Here is a 19,767-nt window from a genome sequence, read left to right on the forward strand (position 1 = left end):
TCAGGCTGATAAGCCTGACCGCTGTCCTGTGGGGAAGCTGTTTGTCCCTGATAGATGGACAAGTAAGGTAATTTCTGAGGTCCATTGTTCTGTGTTGGCCGGTCATCCTGGAATTTTTGGTACCAGAGATTTGGTTGCTAGGTCCTTTTGGTGGCCTTCCTTGTCGCGGGATGTGCGTGCTTTTGTGCAGTCCTGTGGGACCTGTGCCCGGGCTAAGCCTTGCTGTTCCCGTGCTAGTGGGTTGCTTACACCTTTGCCCATTCCGGAGAGGCCTTGGACGCATATTTCCATGGATTTTATTTCAGATCTTTCTGTGTCCCAGAGGATGTCTGTTATCTGGGTGGTTTGTGACCGGTTCTCTAAAATGGTCCATTTGGTGCCTTTGCCTAAATTGACTTCCTCCTCTGATTTGGTTCCATTGTTTTTTCAACATGTGGTTCGTTTGCATGGCATTCCGGAGAATATTGTGTCTGATAGAGGTTCCCAGTTTGTTTCCAGGTTTTGGCGGGCCTTTTGTGCTAGGATGGGTATTGATTTGTCTTTTTCTTCAGCGTTCCATCCTCAGACAAATGGCCAAACTGAGCGAACTAATCAAACCTTGGAAACCTAATTGAGATGCTTTGTGTCTGCTGATCAGGATGATTGGGTGACTTTTTTACCGTTGGCCGAGTTTGCCCTTAATAATCGGGCCAGTTCGGCTACTTTGGTTTCGCCTTTCTTTTGTAATTTTGGTTTCCATCCTCGTTTTTCTTCAGGGCAGGTTGAGTCTTCTGATTGTCCTGGTGTGGATTCTGTGGTGGACAGGTTGCAGCGGATTTGGGCTCAAGTGGCGGCGTTTTGCTAACCGCCGTCGGTGTGTTGGTCCTCGGCTTCGTGTGGGGGATTTGGTCTGGTTATCCTCTCGTCATGTCCCTATGAAGGTTTCTTCCCCTAAGTTCAAGTCTCGGTTTATTGGTCCTTATAAGATTTCTGAGATTATCAATCCTGTGTCTTTTCGTTTGGCCCTTCCAGCTTCTTTTTCCATCCACAATGTTTTCCATAGATCTTTGTTGCGGAGATATGTGAAGCCCGTTGTTCCATCTGTTGATCCTCCTGCCCCGGTGTTGGTTGAGGGGGAGTTGGAATATGTGGTTGAGAAAATTTTGGATTCTCGTTTTTCAAGGCGGAAGCTTCAGTATCTTGTCAAGTGGAAGGGTTATGGCCAGGAAGATAGTTTTTGGGTTGTTGCCTCCGATGTTTATGCTGCCGAGTTGGCTCGTGCTTTTCATTTGGCTCGTCCTGATGGGCCTGGGGGCTCTGGTGAGGGTTCGGTGACCCCTCCTCAAGGGGGGGGGGGGTACTGTTGTGAATTCCGTTCTTGGTTGTAAGTAGTATTTTTGTGAGTTCTGCTCTTGGGCTCCTCCTGTGGTCTTTAGTGGTATTGCTGCTTCTTGGATTTAGCTTCTCAGCTGTTTCCTTTGATTTTCTTTTGGGCTCGGCTATATTAGTCTGGTCTTAGCCCTCAATCAATGCCAGTTGTCAATTGTCTCTGCCTGGAGTCATTGCTCTTTGGATTGTCCTGACTCTCTGACCAAGTTCTGCAAAGCTAAGTCCTTCTATGTCCTTTGCGGTTCACTTATTGTGGACTTGTTGTTTTGTACTGTCTTGTTTTTTGCTCATTTGTCCAGTTTATCAGTATGGATTTATTTAGCTAAACTGGAAGCTCTGGGCAGCAGAGTTTGCCCTCCACACCTTTAGTTAGATGTGGAGATTTTTGCATTTCTCTGCGGTTGACTTTTTCTAGTTTTTTCTACTGACCGCACAGAGCTCTTTTCTGTACTTTCCTTTTTAGCTAGAAGTGGCCTCCTGTGCTCAATCTCGTTTCATACTACATATGTCATTTCATTCTCCTCTCACAGTCATTACATGTGGGGGGCTGTCTTTCCTTTGGGGATTTTCTCTGAGGCAAGATAGTTTTCCTGCTTCTATCTTTAGGGGTAGTTAGCTCTTAGGCTGTGACGAGTTGCCTAGGGAGCGTTAGGAGCAATCCACGGCTGCTTCTAGTTGTGTGTTGAGCTTAGGGTCTGCAGTCAGTATAGATACCACCTGCTCAGAGCTAGTCTCATGTCGCTCCATAATCACCAGACCATAACAGGCAATATACTACGTGGCTGGGCAATATACTACGTGGCTGGGCAATATACTACGTGGCTGGGCAATATACTACGTGGCTGGGCAATATACTACGTGTCTGTGCTAGATACTACGTGGCTGGGCAATATACTACGTGTCTGTGCTATTGACTACATAGGCTGTGCTATATACTACGTGGCTGGGAAATATACTACCTGGGCTGTGCTATATACTATGTGGTTGGGCAATATACTACGTGGCTGGGCAATATACTACGTGGCTGGGCAATATACTACGTGTCTGTGCTAGATACTACGTGGCTGGGCAATATACTACGTGTCTGTGCTATTGACTACATAGGCTGTGCTATATACTACGTGGCTGGGAAATATACTACCTGGGCTGTGCTATATACTATGTGGTTGGGCAATATACTACGTGGCTGGGCAATATACTACGTGGCTGGGCAATATACTACGTGACTGGGCAATATACTACGTGTCTGTGCTAGATACTACGTGGCTGGGCAATATACTACGTGTCTGTGCTGTTTACTACCTAGGCTGTGCTATATACTACGTGGCTGGGAAATATACTACCTGGGCTGTGCTATATACTATGTGGCTGGGCAATATACTACGTGGGCTGTGTTATATACTACGTGGGCTGTGTTATATACTACGTGGGCTGTGTTATACGCTACTTGGCTATGCTATATTTCTCTGCTGTATCTGTGCATCATGAATCGTGATATGTGTTAAAGAGGGGGGCCACTGAGACTCTTTCGCCTGGGGCCCTCAAAAACCTGGAGCCGGCCCTGGCTTCACTGATTGGTCACGCCCGGCTGCGAACAATCAGCGAAAGGCGCAGTACGCCCGCGAATTGGTGTGGAATTTGAACCACACTTCACTAATTGGTCGTGGCCGGCCGGCCGAATCCTGTGTATAAATTGCATTATTCTGAAATCTTCATAAATAAACTACATACATATTCCAGAATACCCGATGCGTTAGAATCGGGCTACCATCTAGTCTCTTATAAAAGCCTCAAACTTCTGTGTGTGAATCAGACCTGAGATCTAACGTGATAGAAGATTACAGTGCAGGGAAGACGGGAAACCTTCATATAGATGGCCGGTGGTGATGGAGTCAGTGATGGACTCTGGAAAAATCTGTTTCTAGAGCCGTAGTAGAAGATGAAGATGTCGTCCTCATCATGAAGTAGTTATTTCTCCTGTCACGTGTAATGAATATCTCCTGCAGTATTGCTAATGCCGATTCCAGGGTCGGTAAATGAGATGAGAATTAGCGTTATGGAAGATGAGGCTATGAGAAACGTATTCAGCTGCCGACTCCGAGGGAGAAACTGCTTGTTGTCTGTGGCCTAAATATATAGGTTTTATTAGTAGATGGAAAGAAGAAAACTAAATATTGAAAAATAATTAATCTCCTCATATGTTTCCCTTATTATCGCCAGTAATTGTATTATTACACAGGATTTTTATGATGTTACATCGGCTCATCTTCTCATTGAGGTCTCTACAATATCGGATCCTCTCAGTGAAGATCTTCTGTATAAGAGAATTTTCCTGATTTACCCATAAAGCATGGATATGGACAGAGACAAGATGGCAGAGAGGATATTACACCTCACCCTAGAGATCCTCTTCCGGCTTACTGGAGAGGTGAGAGATTCTGATGACGTCACATCACATCATTCTTATCTATGGCAATAACAGATGGACAGAACTGGAGAGGTGAGGACTCTGGAAATGTCTGTAGTGAGATTTATTAATGTGTCTCTCCATAACCAGGATTACACAGTAGTGAAGAAGACCTCTAGTGAGCGCTGTCAGGACCCTGTGACTGAGGGATGGGGAAGACCCCTGAGCCCAATCACGGGGCCTCCACCTCACCCCCTTATACATGAGGACATCAATGACCAGAAGATCCTAGAACTCACCTACAAGATGATTGAGCTGCTGACTGGAGAGGTGACACTGCTGGGAATGCTGGGACATTATACAGTAACGCTATGAAGGGATCGGGGGGATGACGGTATCATTGTATGTGTCAGGTTCCTATAAGGTGTCAGGATGTCGCTGTCTATTTCTCCATGGAGGAGTGGGAGTATTTAGAAGGACACAAAGATCTGTACAAGGACGTCATGATGGAGGTTCCCCAGCCCCTCACATCACCAGGTAATAGACAGGACTAAATACACACGGCCTATAATTATCTGTATGTAAATAATGAATTCAGTCCCTGTATGTGTTTCCTCCAGATCTATCCAGTAAGAAGACAACACCAGAGAGATGTCCCCGTCCTCTTCTTCCACAGGACTGTAAACAAGAAGATCCCAATGTTCCTCAGAATCATCAGGTAGATGGAGAGAAGGTGTCATGAGATCTCTCCTATGATGTGTAGATGGCGGTGAAGGTCTTGTTCTGGGTTATTCCAAGTCAAATGAACCAATGAATATTACCACTAGATTTTTAATTCTTTTGAGAAATTGTTCTTTGGTAATACTGTGTTAGAGGATGCAAAATGTGAGGAAGAAAAATTCTACAAATTTTAGTTTTTTAAAATTCAATTTTAAAGTTGTGGAAAAAATGTGAATTTATGGGAAAAACACCATTCAACTTAGAGCAGTAGAGGATCCCAACAGATATGTCACGAGTATCTTTGTTAATATTTTACCCTTGCGGAATCAAACGCAAACTTTCAAAACGCATTTTCGAAAAATCAATATGAAATAAAATGAGCAGAAAACCCACATGTGCATCCTATGCTCCTGGCCACATATGTACCAAAATTCAAGTTGGGCTCTCAATGGGACCATACTTAAATAAAAAAAACAAAGAATATCCCCCAGTATTTTATGTTTTATACTTGTGTAATGACAATGGTGGAGATGGCAGGATTAGAGCTGATCATAGATGTGACTTCTCCATCTGTCGGTGACGTTTACAATATTTATTTCAGAGTGAAGATCTGACCCATATTAATACTACAGAGACATATGTGAGGGGTGATGAGTGGTGTAAAGGGAAGATTCCTACAGATGACTACCCAGGTGAGTAGTGACCACTAAATGCAGAGAAGTCAAAGATTCTTCTCATTCACCGGTTGTGGCTGTGAGTCGTACGCAAGGGCCTGGAGTACTCGGTACTGGGTACAGTCGCACTTAAAGGGGTTGTCACAGTGGCTGCGACCCGGTCCGTTGCCCTGGGCACTCAATTAAAGGGGAAAGGTCTTTAAGGGGTATTTTGGAATTAAGTCTATTCGTGACTCCACCTGTTCTCGGTCAGAGGGGACCGACGTTGCTTAAAGGGGTCCTCTGGGTGATGTTGCAGAAAGATGGTGGCGCTTCGCACAGGTGAAGCGGCGTCCCCAGGGCTCCCAAGGTGTATGGCAAGGATGGTGGGTTGCCGGTAAATAACTGAGGACACAGGATTGCCGACTTTACCTGGTTTACTGAAGTATTCAGCCTCATTCCAGGTTACCGGCAACAGGTGCAGAAGGAGGCCAGGCAGCCTGAAAACAAGTAGAAATCTCCTTGGCAGGTCAGGTTGGGAGCCTTCCACTATGATTTGGTTTTCTGGTCTCTTGCTACCTGTAGCTTGCTGGCAAGATACCCCTTTCTCTCTCCTGTCCTGGGACAGTACCTGCACGGTAGGCAACTTGAGCTGTTCTCTTGGGGTCTCTGACATGGTAGCTCCAGGCTCTAACTGCATCTGTACCTCAGATTTAGTATGGGTAATTCACATATAGTCCTATGCCCTCCGGTTCTATTGTGGACCTTGCAGTTATCCACAATCTCGGGCTCCCGCTGCCCGATTCCTGCGCTCTGGCTCACAGAAGGCCCAATCGCCGCCTCCTTGAGCTCCTAATCACTTCTTTGAGCTCCTTTCCTGTCTCTTGTCTTACACAGACTCGCTAACTCCTTCAGACCAGGATGGAATTCAGGGAAGTTCCCCTCAAACAGGGTTTTGAACTCCCCATCTGGCCTGGAGTTAGAATGTGTTGTGTGTAAGATTTACCTGCCAAAAGTGTTGTGAATTCTGCTTTTGAGCTCCCTCTGGTGGTAGCAGATGGTAATGCAGTTGTTTCTGGGCTGCAGTCTTGGACAGGTGTATCTGCTAATTGCAGTTCTGACTGGGGTATTTAGGCTTGCAGGACTCATTAGTCCTTGCCAGTTGTCAATGTCTTTTGGGATATGATTGATCTCTGCCTGGCTTCTCCTGCTTGGCTGCCATTTCAGCAAAGATAAGTGTCTGTTTCTTTTTCTGTGGCACATCGGCTGTGTGCTTATTTTTTATTGTATTCCTGCTCTGAATGTAGGATTCACTGGAGTTGCAGATGTACGCTCCTACGTCTTTAGTTAGATGGAGGAAGTTTTTGTATATTCTGCTGTGGATATTTCTGAAGGGTTTTAATACTGACCGCACAGAACTCTGTCCTATCCTGTCCTATTTTAGCTAGAGTGGCCTCATGTGCTAAATCCTGTTTTTCTGCCTGTGTATGTTTTTCCTCTCCGACTCACCGCCAATATTTGTGGGGGGCTGTCTATCCTTTGGGGTTCTGCTCTGAGGCAAGATAGTATTCCTATTTCCATCTTTAGGGGTATTTAGTCCTCCGGCTGTGACGAGGTGTCTAGGATTGTTAGGTACACTCCACGGCTACTTCTAGTTGCGGTGTTAAGATCAGGATTGCGGTCAGTATAGTGACCACCTACTCCAGTGAAAGTTTTCATGCTGCTCCAAGGTCACCGAATCATAACACAAAAGATCCCACTTGTCTCCAGGCATGGCACTACCCTCCCCGAGAGGAAGGCAGCACCACTGTGGTGCCCGAACTCCTGGGGTGCCACAGCTGCTTTATCGGTCTTGTAGTCCGGCCGTATTGCAATCGTGTGATCACCATTTTACCTCTAGACCACAACATTCTCCTCCACCCAAAACTGTTCAAATGACTTTGGACATTGAAAGCCCTTTTTCTATAGAACTTACAACCTGGAGGATCCACCTACCCCCTGGGATTAGATGACACTAACAATTTCCTGCCAAGATCTGTAAACTACAAAGCCAAATGACAGTGTACGTAGAATGAACTGACAAGTTAGAAAATCACTTAAAGAAAATATTATGATGGTCCTCTATGGCTTCCTAGAACCCTGATATCTTATTGGATGAATCTACCTTCTCCCCCTTCTGTGCTGCTGAATGTGCTCATATGGTCCCTACAAGACCAGGACCAGTCTTTCTGACCAAACTTCACTTTTATGATTGACAGCATTGAATGTGCAGCGAGGCCAAGTGTGAATTTCTGTACAATAACAACAGAGATTCCCTTTATCCTGACTTTTCAATTTGTTTTAAAACTGTCTACTCACTTTTTTCCTCCAAAAATGTGGAGGAAAATGGAGGGCTGCGTCGTATAGTCCGGATGTACAGGCTCTGGTTGTGATAGGGAGGTGGGGGTGCGGCATTGGCAGAGCAGCGGGTCACAGAGACAGCAGTCAGCTACTGTGGTTAACTCCTGTGCCCGCTGCTAAAGAGAAATGAAGATTCGCTGCATTCCACGCCCATGGGTGTGGAGGGCAATGAATATTCATTTCTCATTAGCATCCTGTTATGATTGGCCCCCATCCCTCTTCTGGTATGCATGGCCCCATCCTTATCCTGGTATGATTGGCCCATCCCCATCCTGGTATGCATGGCCCATCAGAAAACATTGAAAAACCAAACCATTACACTTACCTTCCCTACGCTCCCTCGCAGCGTCCTGCTCCATTGCCAGCAGCTGCTTTATCCTTGTAAGCAGTGCATGGGAGGTACTTCATGTGCTGCTTGCAAGCCGAAGGGTAGCTGCCGGAATACTCACTGCTATGCATGCTGGGACTGTATGCGCAGAGAGCAGTGAGTATTCATTGCTTTTCAGTAGCACCCGCAGTGTCAGCCAGAGCCTTCCTGCAGCTGCCAGCGTTCATGTGTTCCCGCTACTAAAGAGAAATTAATATTCACTTTGCTCTACGCCCATGGAGCTCATTTCTATTAAGTAGCGGCACATGTGATTGCCCGACAGCTGCAGGAAGGCTCCGGCTGATACTGTGCATGCTACTGAAGATCAATGAATACCCACTGATCTTCGCGCATACAGTCCCAGCGTGCAGAGCAGTGAGTACTCCGGCTGTTGCCCTTTGGCTTTTAACAGCGCATGACGTACATACTATGCACTGCTTACAAGCATAAAGCAACTGGCTGCTGGCACTGTGAGGGAGCCCCGAGAAGGTAAGTGTAATGTTTTTTTTAATGTTTTCTGATGGGGCCATGCATACCAGGTTGGAGGTGAAGGCTAATCATACCAGACTAAGGATCGGACCAATCATACCAGGTTAAGGATGGGGCCCTGCATACCAGGATAGGGATGAGGAGCCATTCATACTACGACGAGATGCGGACCCTGCATACCAGGATAGGGATGGGGCCCTGCATACCAGGATAGGGATGAGGAGCCATGCATACTACGACGAGATGGGGACCCTGCATACCAAGATAGGGATGGGGCCCTGCATACCATGATAGGGATGAGGAGCCATGCATACTACGACGAGATGGGGACCCTGCATACCATGATAGGGATGGGACCCTGCATACCAGGTTAAGGATGGGGCCCTGCACACCAGGATAGGGATGGGGCCCTGCATACCAGGATAGGGATGAGGCCATGCATTTTAGGACAAGATGGGGACCCTGCATTACAGGATAGGGATGACGCAGCATGCAAACCAGGATGATGGGGACCATTCCTACCAGGATGAGAATGAGGGGGCCATGCACACCAAGATGGGGATGAGGGGGCCATGCATACCAGGATGAGGATGAGGGGTCCTTTCCTATCAGGATAGGGATAAGGGGACCATGCATACCAGGATAGGGATGAGGAGCCATGAATACCAGGATAGGGGTGAGAGGGCCATGAATACCAGGATAGGGATGAGGATACAATGCATATCAGGATAGGGATGAGGAGCTATGCATATCGGAATGGGGATAAGGGGGCCATACATACCAGGATAGGAATGAGGGGACCATGCATACCAGGATAGGGATGAGCAGACCATGCATACCAGGATAGGGATGAGGAGCCATGAATACCAGGATAGGGGTGAGGAGCCATGAATACCAGGATAGGGATAAGGAGCCATGAATACCAGGATAGGGATGAGAAGCTATGCATATCGGAATGGGGATAAGTGGGCCATGCATACCAGGGAAGGGATGATGGGGCCATGTGTATCAGGAGGGGGATGATGGGGCCATGTATACCAGGATAGAGGATATTAAGTACAGAATTTACAACATTTTTTTGCATCATTTTTTTCCTTATTTCCTCCTCTAAAACCTAGGTGCGTCTTATAGTCCGAAAAATACTGTAACTTCAAGGGGGATTCTTATGAACTACATAAAATCCATTACACCTGTGCCATGATATATCTCTAAGCTGTGCGTGGCTGATGGCTGTAATATGCATTTATTCACCCCTGCAAGAGGCTCCAGCCCTTGTTTCATGGATTCACTCCACGTCATAAATTACATTATGTTTTCGATCCTGAGGAATTCAGATTACTGTACAACCTCTCCTGAAATGGAGGCGCTAATACTTTCTCTACTCTTCTGGTCAGGACTCACAGTAGCTCCAATGGTCCACCATAAATGAGTGCAACTCTGGTTTAGTGTTGGCGTTCTCCCCTCGTACATACGTTGTTGTTGGGGATATAACATTTTTTTTATTCTATGCCTTTTTTACCTGTTCATTCTGTATGATAGTTTGATTGTGGTGGGATTGTCCTGCCTCACTTATGTGAGTCTGTATCTTTATGATAGTCTTTAAAAAAGGTCTCAATTTCATCTTCCAAATGCCAAGATCTAATTTTACAACACCTCATCTCTGTACTATTAGGTTATGTGCGCACGTTGCGGATTTGCTTGCAGAAATTTATGCAAGGTTTCTGCATCTCTTGGCAGAAAAATGCTGTGTAAAATCCACGCGTTTTCTATGTGGATTTATGTGCATTTTGTAAGCTATATAAAGATACATTATTAAAAAAAGTGATGTCATTTCCTTGTTCAACCTTTTCTTTTTCATTCTCCATTGAAAACCATAATATCATTACATACCATGTTCAAATTTATAGTGTTCACAGACACAAAACAACTATAAGTGAATACTATATTTTTCGGATTATAAGACACACTATATACCCTACTGGCCCGGTGGAGCAGGGTCGCTGCTGGAGGAGGCAAGAGTGGAGCGTTGCTGCAGGCTGGGGCGAGGGAGATTTCCGATGTGCGCCGCTGCGGGTAAAAATGACTGCGGTGATCTGTGGTGTGGGGGGCGCCGCTGGCCTTTTGTGAAAGCCCGGAGACCCCCTTCCCCCTCGGACATCCATTAATGCGATGTGGTGGCCATTGGGAAAATGGCCGCCGGGGACAGAACATGCACAGATTGAGCACTACCGCTGTGTGAGAACCTTCCCATGCAGCGGTGCCGTAAGATAGAGCACTGGAGCTGATCAGCTGATGAACTCCACGGAACTCTCACGGGGGCTCAGTGATACACTGAGGGAGCGATTATCTCCTGCCAGTTTATCGCTGGAGGCCAGAAAGAGCGGTCACATCTCCCGATGTGACTGTTCTACATGTGAGATCGCCGTGGGACAATCGGTATTAAATGGACTACGGCGGACAGGGAGTATTTAGAAACAAAACCTCAGATACAGATACCATTGCCATAGAACACAGTCCCGTCTGGAATACACAGGACTTATGAGGTAAATACCCTGAGATACTTCCTCTAATATAAATAACAAAAAAACATGAAGTATAATAACTCAAAAAGATTTTTCCATATAAAATTGTAAGTTTATTAGTGCACAATAAGCAACACTAAAAATTATATAACGGAAACGAAGTATCCAGATATATAATCACAATAATACTAACAAAATACAGAAACATTTGAATATTGGGAAATGGGTGCAATAAAAACAATGTTGCACCACCATGGATATAGGAGAACGGGGGGGGGGGGGTTTTATGGGAGGTCAAAAAAGGCCTAGTAATACACAGTAGTCGCTACCTAATGGGGAGAGTAAAGTGCCTAGTGCTAAATAAATCCCCTAGCAGCTGTATGAGGTGAGAACATTACATCAAGTACAGGGTAAGTACCTTATAGTTCAACAGAACCCAAGATGATCAAAGTACAAAAACTAATCCCATATCCCCATCTTACCTTTATCTTTCTCCATGGTTAGCAACACGCGCCCCTATGCGCGTTTCGCCCACAGCTTCGTCGGGGGGCCCGCATAATACACATGTCTCCCACATCCTGCCTTTTATAGGCCGCGGCTATGCCACTAAAGTGGCGCATGTCTATGACAGTAACGGGCGCTGCAAGACGCATCATCCCAAGCGCCAACATGGCGGTGCGGGCCACAGGCAAGAACCGGTGATGTCATTGACCCGCACACGTCATCAAAAGGCGCCCGGACGATGCCGCAGCTTGTCCGCGTCACAGACATGCGCACTGACAATACGCCGGCTTTCTTTGTACGCAAAGATGAAACATCATTCTGCAAGGTAAGGGCGGCCCATAAATCTATAACGCCCAGCAAGCACATCGCTATTAAGACATCAACTATACAATCAAAAGGATGCTATAACAAAACAACAAAGTGATACAAGTATTTGTTGGTTTATTATTTTTATTGCAGGAGACGTGGGTGTCGGGATTAGGGGTTTGGTGTATGTATTTTGGATGTGAATATGTACCGTATATACTCGAGTATAAGCCGACCCGAGTATAAGCCGACCCCCCTAATTTTGCCACAAAAAACTGGGAAAACTTATTGACTCGAGTATAAGCCTAGGGTGGAAATGCAGCATTTACCGGTGAATTTCAAAAATAAAAATAGATCATTATTTCCCCATAGCGGTGCCATATAGTGCTCTGCACCGTTCATATTGCCCCATATCTGTGCCCCATATATGCTCTGCACCGTTCATTTTTGCCCAATATCTGTGCCCCATACAGTGCTCTGCACCGTTCATATTGCCCCATAGATGCTGCACAGATGCCCCATAGTGCTCTGCACCGTTCATATTGCCCTATAGATGCTGCACAGATGCCCCATATAGTGCTCTGCAGCGTTCATTGTGCCCCATAGATGCTGCACAGATGCCCCATATAGTGCTCTGCAGTGTTCATTGTGCCCCATAGATGCTGCACAGATGCCCCATATATTGCCGTTCACCGTTCATATTGCCCCATAGATGCTGCACAGATGCCCCATATATTGCTCTTCACCGTTCATATTGCCCCATAGATGCTGCACAGATGCCCCATATATTGCTCTGCAGCGTTCATTGTGCCCCATAGATGCTGCACAGATGCCCCATATATTGCTCTGCAGCGTTCATTGTGCCCCATAGATGCTGCACAGATGCCCCATATAGTGCTGTGCAGCGTTCATTGTGCCCCATAGATGCTGCACAGATGCCCCATATAGTGCTCTGCAGCGTTCATTGTGCCCCATAGATGCTGCACATAAATCTGTGCCATGGCCGCTGCTGCTGCAATAAAAAAAAAAAAAACACATACTCACCTCTCTTGATTGCAGCTCCCAGCGTCTCGTTCCGGCGTCTCCCCGCTCTGACTGATCAGGCAGAGGGCGCCGCGCACACTATATGCGTCATCGCGCCCTCTGACCTGAACAGTCAGAGCGCAGACGCCGGGAAGATGGAGCGGCGCCCGGCGGCTGGAGCGTGGACAGGTAAATATAACATACTCACCTAGTCCCAGCGATCCTCGCGCTGTCCCTGCCTTCCTCCCCGTCTTCTGTGCTGCAGCCTCTTCCTGTCAGCGGTCACCGGCACCGCTGATTAGAGAAATGAATAGGCGGCTCCACCCCTATAGGAGGTGGAGCCGCCTATTCATTTCTGTAATGAGCGGTCCCACGTGACCGCTGAAGAGGGGAAGAAGCTGCAGCACAGAAGACGGAGAGGAAGGCAGGGACAGCGCGAGGATCGCTGGGACTAGGTAAGTATACCTCAGCGCCCTCACCCGCCGACCCCACCGCTACCGTGACTCGAGTATAAGCCGAGAGGGGCACTTTCAGCCCAAAAATTTGGGCTGAAAATCTCAGCTTATACTCGAGTATATACGGTAAATGTTTTGATCTACAATTTGATCTACAGGCGTCGGATGATGAGACTATTCTTCCATCATCGGCTCATGCTACCTCTGTTATATGTGACAAAAGATGTAGCCGGATGAGAGTAGTAGTCCCATCAGATGACGCCTGGGTTCACGCGTCACATGGGTACACACACACACATATTCTCTACCCACACACAGAGACACGCACACAAGCTCCGTCCACACACTGTTTCTCCTTCTGACATAGTAACATAGTTAGCAAGGCCGAAAAAAGACATTTGTCCACCCAGTTTAGCCTATATTCCATCATAATAAATTCCCAGATCTACGTCCTTCTAAAGAACCTAATAACTGTAAGATACAATATTGTTACGCTCCAGGAAGACATCCAGGCCTCTCTTGAACCCCTTGACTGAGTTCGCCATCACCACCTCCTCAGGCAAGGAATTCCAGATTCTCACTGCCCTAACAGTAAAGAATCCTCTTCTATGTTGGTGGAAAAACCTTCTCTCCTCCAGACGCAGAGAATACCCCTTTGTGACCGTCACCTTCCTTGGTATAAACAGATCCTCGGAGAGATATTTGTATTGTCCCCTTACAGTGGGTATGGAAAGTATTCAGACCCCTTTAAATTTTTTTGTTTCATAGAAGCCATCTGGTTAATTCCAAAAAGTTTATTTTTTTCTTCTCATTAATGTACACTCTGCACCCCATCTTAACTGAAAAAAACAGAAATGTGGAAATTTTTGCATATTTATTAAAAAAGAAAAACTGAAATATCACATGGTCATAAGCATTCAGACCCTTTGCTCAGACACTCATATTTAAGTCAGATGCTGTGCATTTCTTGTGATCTTCCTTGAGATGGTTCTACTCCTTCATTGGAGTCCAGCTGCGTTTAGTTAAACTGATAGGACTTGATTTGCAAAGGCACACACCTGTCTATATAAGATCTCATAGCTCACAGTGCATGTCAGACGAAATGAGAATCATGAGGTCAAAGGAACTGGCCAAGGAGCTCAGAAACAGAATTGTGGCAAGGCACAGATCTGGCCAACGTTACAAAAGAATTTCTGCAGTACTCAAGTTTCCTAACAGCACAGTGGCTTCCATATTCCTTAACGGAAGAAGTTTGGGACCACCAGAAGTCTTCCCTGACCTAGCCGTCCAGCCAAACTGAGCAATCGTGGGAGAAGAGCCTTTGTGAGAGAGGTAAAGAAGAACCCCAAGATCACTGTGGCTGAGCTCCTGAGATGCAGTAGAGAGATGGGCAAAAGTTACACAAAGTCAACTATCACTGCAGCCGTCCACCAATCGGGCCTTTATGGCAGAGTGGCCCGACGGAAGCTTCTCCTCAGTTCAAGACATATGAAAACCTGCATAGAGTTTGCCAAAAAAACACATGAAGGACTCCCAGACTATGAGAAATACGATTCTCTGGTCTGATGAGATGAAGATAGACCTTTTTGGTGATAATTCTAAGCTATATGTGTGGAGAAAACCAGGCACTGCTCATCATCTGCCCAATACAATCCCAACAGTGTAGCATCATGCAATGGGGGTGTTTTTCAGTTGCAGGAACAGGATGACTGCCATTGAAGGAAACATGAATGCGGCAAAGTATAGAGATATCTTGGATGAAAACCTCTTCCAGAGTTCTCTGGACCTCAGACGTGGCTGAAGGTCCACCTTTCAACAAGACAATGACCCTAAGCACACAGTTAAAATAACAAAGGAGTGGCTTCAGAACAATTCTGTGACCATTCTTGACTGGCCCAGCCAGAGCCATGACCTAAACCCCAATTGAGCATCTCTGGAGAGACCTGAAAATAGCTGTCCACCAATGTTCACCATCCAACCTGACGGAACTGGAAGGATCTGCTAGGAAGAATGGCAGAAGATCCCCAAATTCAGATGTGAAAAACTTGTTGCATCATTCCCAAGAAGACTCATGGCTGCACTAGCTCAAAAAGGTGCTTCTACTCACTACTGAGCAAAGGTTCTGAATACTTATGACCATGTGATATTTCAGTTTTTCTTTTTTAATACATTTTCAAAAATTTCTACATTTCTGTTTTTTTTTCAGCCAACATGGGGTGCAGAGTGTACATTAAGGAGAAAAAAAAATAACTTTTTTTTAATTTTCCAGATGGCTGCAATAAAACAAAGAGTGAAAAATTTAAAGGAATCTGAATACTTTCCGTACCCACTGTTTATCCTTATACATGGCTATTAGATCGCCCCTCGGTCTTCTTTTTTCTAGACTAAATAATCCTAATTTTGATAATCTCTCTGGGTATTGTAGTTCCCCCATCCCCTTTATTAATTTAGTTGCCCTCCTTTGTACTCGCTCTAGTTCCATTATATACTTCCTGAGCACAGGTGCCCAAACTGTACACAGTACTCATGTGAGGTCTAACCAGTGATTTGTACAGAGGCAGTATAATGCTCTCATCATGTGTATCAGACGTCTTTTAATACACCCCATGATCCTGTTTGCCTTGGCAGCCGCTGCCTGGCACTGGCTGCTGCAGGTAAGTTTATTATTAACTAGGATTCCCAAGTCCCTCTCCATGTCAGATTTACCCAGTGGTTTCCCGTTCAGTGTGTAATGGTGATATTGATTCCTTCTTCCCATGTGTATAACCTTACATTTATCATTGTTAAACCTCATCTGCCACCTTTCAGCCCAAGTTTCCAACTTATCCAGATCCATCTGTAGCAGAATACTATCTTCTCTTGTATTAACTGCTTTAGATAGTTTTGTATCATCTTGCAAATAATGATATTTTACTGTATAAACCTTCTACCAGATCGTTAATAAATATGTTGAAGAGAATAGGTTCCTACACTTACCTCTGCGGTACTCCACTGGTCACAGCAACCCAGTTAGAGACTATACCATTTATAACCACCCTCTGCTTTCTATCACTAAGACGATCTATCTATCACTTTGTATCATTTCTCATTGACAATTCACAGCATTTTTCACAGAAAATCCGCAGAAAATCCGCAAACCTTTTAACACCTGTGTTTTTGCTGCCGATTTGACTGACTCAATGGAAGTCAATGGGTGCAGAAAAGCTGCAGATCCGCAAAAAGAATTGACATGCTGCGGAAAATGAAAAGCTGCAAATAAGGATGGAAATTTCTGGATCATGTGCACAATACTTCAGGAATGTAATTGATTAACATTGCTTAAGTAATCCATTTCGTTTTTGGAGCATTTCAGCGCGGAAAAAAAAGCTGCAGAAATGCTACAAATCCGCATCATGTGCACATAGCCTAATAAATAGTTATCATGTGATATAAAATATTGTCCCTTACGATAATTTAGATTGCCAAGAGCCACAGAGCCTCAGACTCTAATTACCGCAGAGAGGTTTCACCATTAGTTACTCAATTTTTTTATACCTAAGAAGGCTATTCAGCTTGATCATTTCAGTAGATGTGTTTATTGTCTATAGTCAAAGTTTTGCCCATCACTCTTTAACTTTTTTAACCCCTCTACATCTGGATTTGCACAGAGACCTCTAGGTTGGACCACGCTGTTACTTGCTTTTCTGTAGTGTAAGGCCGGTTTCACACGTCAGTGGCTCCAGTACGTGAGGTGACAGTTTCCTCACGTACTGGAGCCACTGACACACGTAGACACATTCAAATCAATGCATCTGTGCAGATGTCATTGATTTTTTGCGGACCGTGTCTCCGTGTGCCATACACGGAGACATGTCAGTGTTCGTGGGAGCGCACGTATTACACGGACCCATTAAAGTCAATGGGTCCATGTAAAACACGTACTGCACATGGACGTTGTCCGTGTGCAGTCTGTGTGCCGTGCAGGAGACAGCGCTCCAGTAAGCGCTGTCCCCCCCACTGGCGCTGAAGCCGCCATTGATATCTTCTCTGCAGCAGCGTTTGCTGTAGAGAAGATATGAATAATCTTTTTTTTTTTTCTTTAAGTTTCTGGTGTTTCAAATAAAGATCCATGTCCCCACCCCCTGTGCGCCCGCCCGCTGTTCTTAAAATACTCACCCGGCTCCCTCGCTGGCTGGCGCTGCTTCCTGTCCTGGCCGCACCTTCTACTGTATGAGCGGTCACGTGGGGCCGCCGATTACAGTCATGAATATGCGGCTCCACCTCCCATAGGGGTGGAGCCGCATATTCATTACTGTAAATGAGCGGCCCCACGTGACCGCATACAGTAGAAGGTGCGGCCAGGACAGGAAGCAGCGACAGCCAGCGAGGGAGCCGGGTGAGTATTTTAAGAACAGCGGGCGGGCACACAGGGGGTGGGAGGGGGTTGGGGACATGGATCTTTATGTTAAACACGAGAAACAAAAAAAAAAAGAATATTCATATCTTCTCTACAGCATACGCTGCTGCAGAGAAGATATGAATGGAGGCTTCAGCACCAGATGCAGGGGACAGCGCTAAACTTTAGCGCTGTCTCCTGCACGGTGCGTGTGGTACCCAGTGGGCACACGGGCGGCAAAAGTGTGCCACACTGATGTGCCACAGAAACGCAGGGGCACACGGACACGGATAATTCCGGTACCGATTTTTCCGGTACCGGAATTATCTGGACGTGTGGGACTGCCCTAAGACAGTAAGAAGAATAGTATGGTAGTCAGGTCACGACCATGAAGTCAGAGAAAATACAAAATCAAAAGACACAAGAATAGTCAGTAAACGGACCGGGGTCATAACAGGAAACAAATACACCGTGTACCAAATTATTACGCAAATTATATTTTTCTCGGATTTTCCTAAATGGTCGGTGCAAATGACAGTCCGTCTAAGAAAAGTCATCACTCTTTAGATTATACATCGAATTTTATTGAAGAAACTTCCCAATGATAACAGTATAATCTCCAAAATGAATAAAAACTCAAAATGCACTGTTCCAAATTATTAGGCACGGTAGAATTTCTAAACATTTGATATGTTTTAAAGAACTGAAAATTCTCATTTGTGGAATTTGCAGCATTAGGAGGTCACATTCACTGTACAAAAAAGCTATTTAACTCCAAACATCCTAACAGGCCAAGTTACATGTTAACATAGGAACCCTACTTTGATATCACCTCTCCTCAATTCTTGCATCCATTGAACTTGTGAGTTTTTGGAGAGTTTCTGCTTGTATTTCTTTGCATGAAGTCAGAATAGCCTCCCAGAGCTGCTGTTTTGATGTGAACTGCCTCCCACCTTCATAAATCTTTTGCTTGATGATACTCCAAAGGTTCTCTATAGGGTTGAGGTCAGGGGAAGATGTTGGCCGCACCATGAGTTTATCTCCTTTTATGCCCATAGCAGCCAATGACTCAGAGGTAATCTTTGCAGCATGAGATGGTGCATTGTCATATATGAAGATGATTCTGCTTCTTATACCATGGAAGAAAGTTGTCAGTCAGAAACTCTATATACTTTGCAGAGTTAATTTTCACACCTTCAGGAACCTTAACCCCTTTCTGCCATTAGACGTACTATTGCGTCCATGTGGGGTGGGCTTTACTTCCCAAGGACGCAATAGTACGTCATATGCGATCGGCAGCGCTCACGGGGGGAGCGCCGCCGATCGCGGCCGGGTGTCAGCTGTTTATCGCAGCTGACATCCGGCACTATGTGCCAGGAGCGGTCACGGACCGCCCCCGGCACATTAACCCCCGGCACACCGCGATCAAAGATGATCGCGATGTGCCGGCGGTACAGGGAAGAACCGCGCAGGGAGGGGGCTCCCTGCGGGCTTCCCTGAGCCCCCCGCAGCAACGCGATGTGATCGCGTTGCTGCGAGGGTCTCACCTCCCTCCCTGCTCCCTCCAGCCCCGGATCCAAGATGGCCGCGGATCCGGGTCCTGCAGGGAGGGAGGTGGCTTCACAGAGCCTGCTCAGAGCAGGCACTGTGAAGCAGCCTGCACTCCTATCAGATCAGTGATCTGACAGAGTGCTGTGCAAACTGTCAGATCACTGATCTGTGATGTCCCCCCCTGGGACAAAGTAAAAAAGTAAAAAAAAAAAATTTCAAATGTGTAAAAAAAAATAAAAAAAAATATTCCAAAATAATGAAAAAAAAAATAAAAATATTATTCCCATAAATACATTTCTTTATCTAAATAAAAAAAACAAAACAATAAAAGTACACATATTTAGTATCGCCGCGTCCGTAACGGCCCGACCTATAAAACTGACCCACTAGTTAACCCCTTCAGTAAACACCGTAAGAAAAAAAAAAAAAAACGAGGCAAAAAACAACGCTTTATTATCGTACCGCCGAACAAAAAGTGGAATAACACGCGATCAAAAAGACAGATATAACTAACCATGGTACCGCTGAAAACGCCATCTTGTCCCGCAAAAAACGAGCCGCCATACAGCATCATCAGCAAAAAAATAAAAAAGTTATAGTCCTGAGAATAAAGCGATGCAAAAATAA

General features: G+C 45.7%; 1 protein-coding gene across 4 annotated transcripts in view; it reads left to right on the top strand.

Moving 5' to 3' along the window:
• Positions 1 to 19,767, top strand: part of LOC138663460 (oocyte zinc finger protein XlCOF22-like) — a 33,818-nt gene that overhangs the window by 5,252 nt on the left and 8,799 nt on the right. For 2 of the 4 annotated variants that reach the window (XR_011318192.1, XM_069749670.1), the window contains exons 2-6: positions 3,608 to 3,796; positions 3,926 to 4,105; positions 4,189 to 4,312; positions 4,396 to 4,493; positions 5,097 to 5,187. Coding sequence is in view for 2 of the 4 variants with exons in the window: in XM_069749670.1 (XP_069605771.1) it covers positions 3,719 to 3,796; positions 3,926 to 4,105; positions 4,189 to 4,312; positions 4,396 to 4,493; positions 5,097 to 5,187 (571 nt within the window). In the remaining 2 variants the exon portion in view is untranslated. The remainder of the gene's footprint in view (positions 1 to 3,607; positions 3,797 to 3,925; positions 4,106 to 4,188; positions 4,313 to 4,395; positions 4,494 to 5,096; positions 5,188 to 19,767) is intronic. The other 2 variants (XR_011318193.1, XM_069749672.1) reach the window with 1 other exon arrangement.

The sequence above is a fragment of the Ranitomeya imitator genome, chromosome 2 (genome assembly GCF_032444005.1).
Source record: "Ranitomeya imitator isolate aRanImi1 chromosome 2, aRanImi1.pri, whole genome shotgun sequence".
In the NCBI taxonomy this organism is placed as follows: domain Eukaryota; kingdom Metazoa; phylum Chordata; class Amphibia; order Anura; family Dendrobatidae; genus Ranitomeya; species Ranitomeya imitator.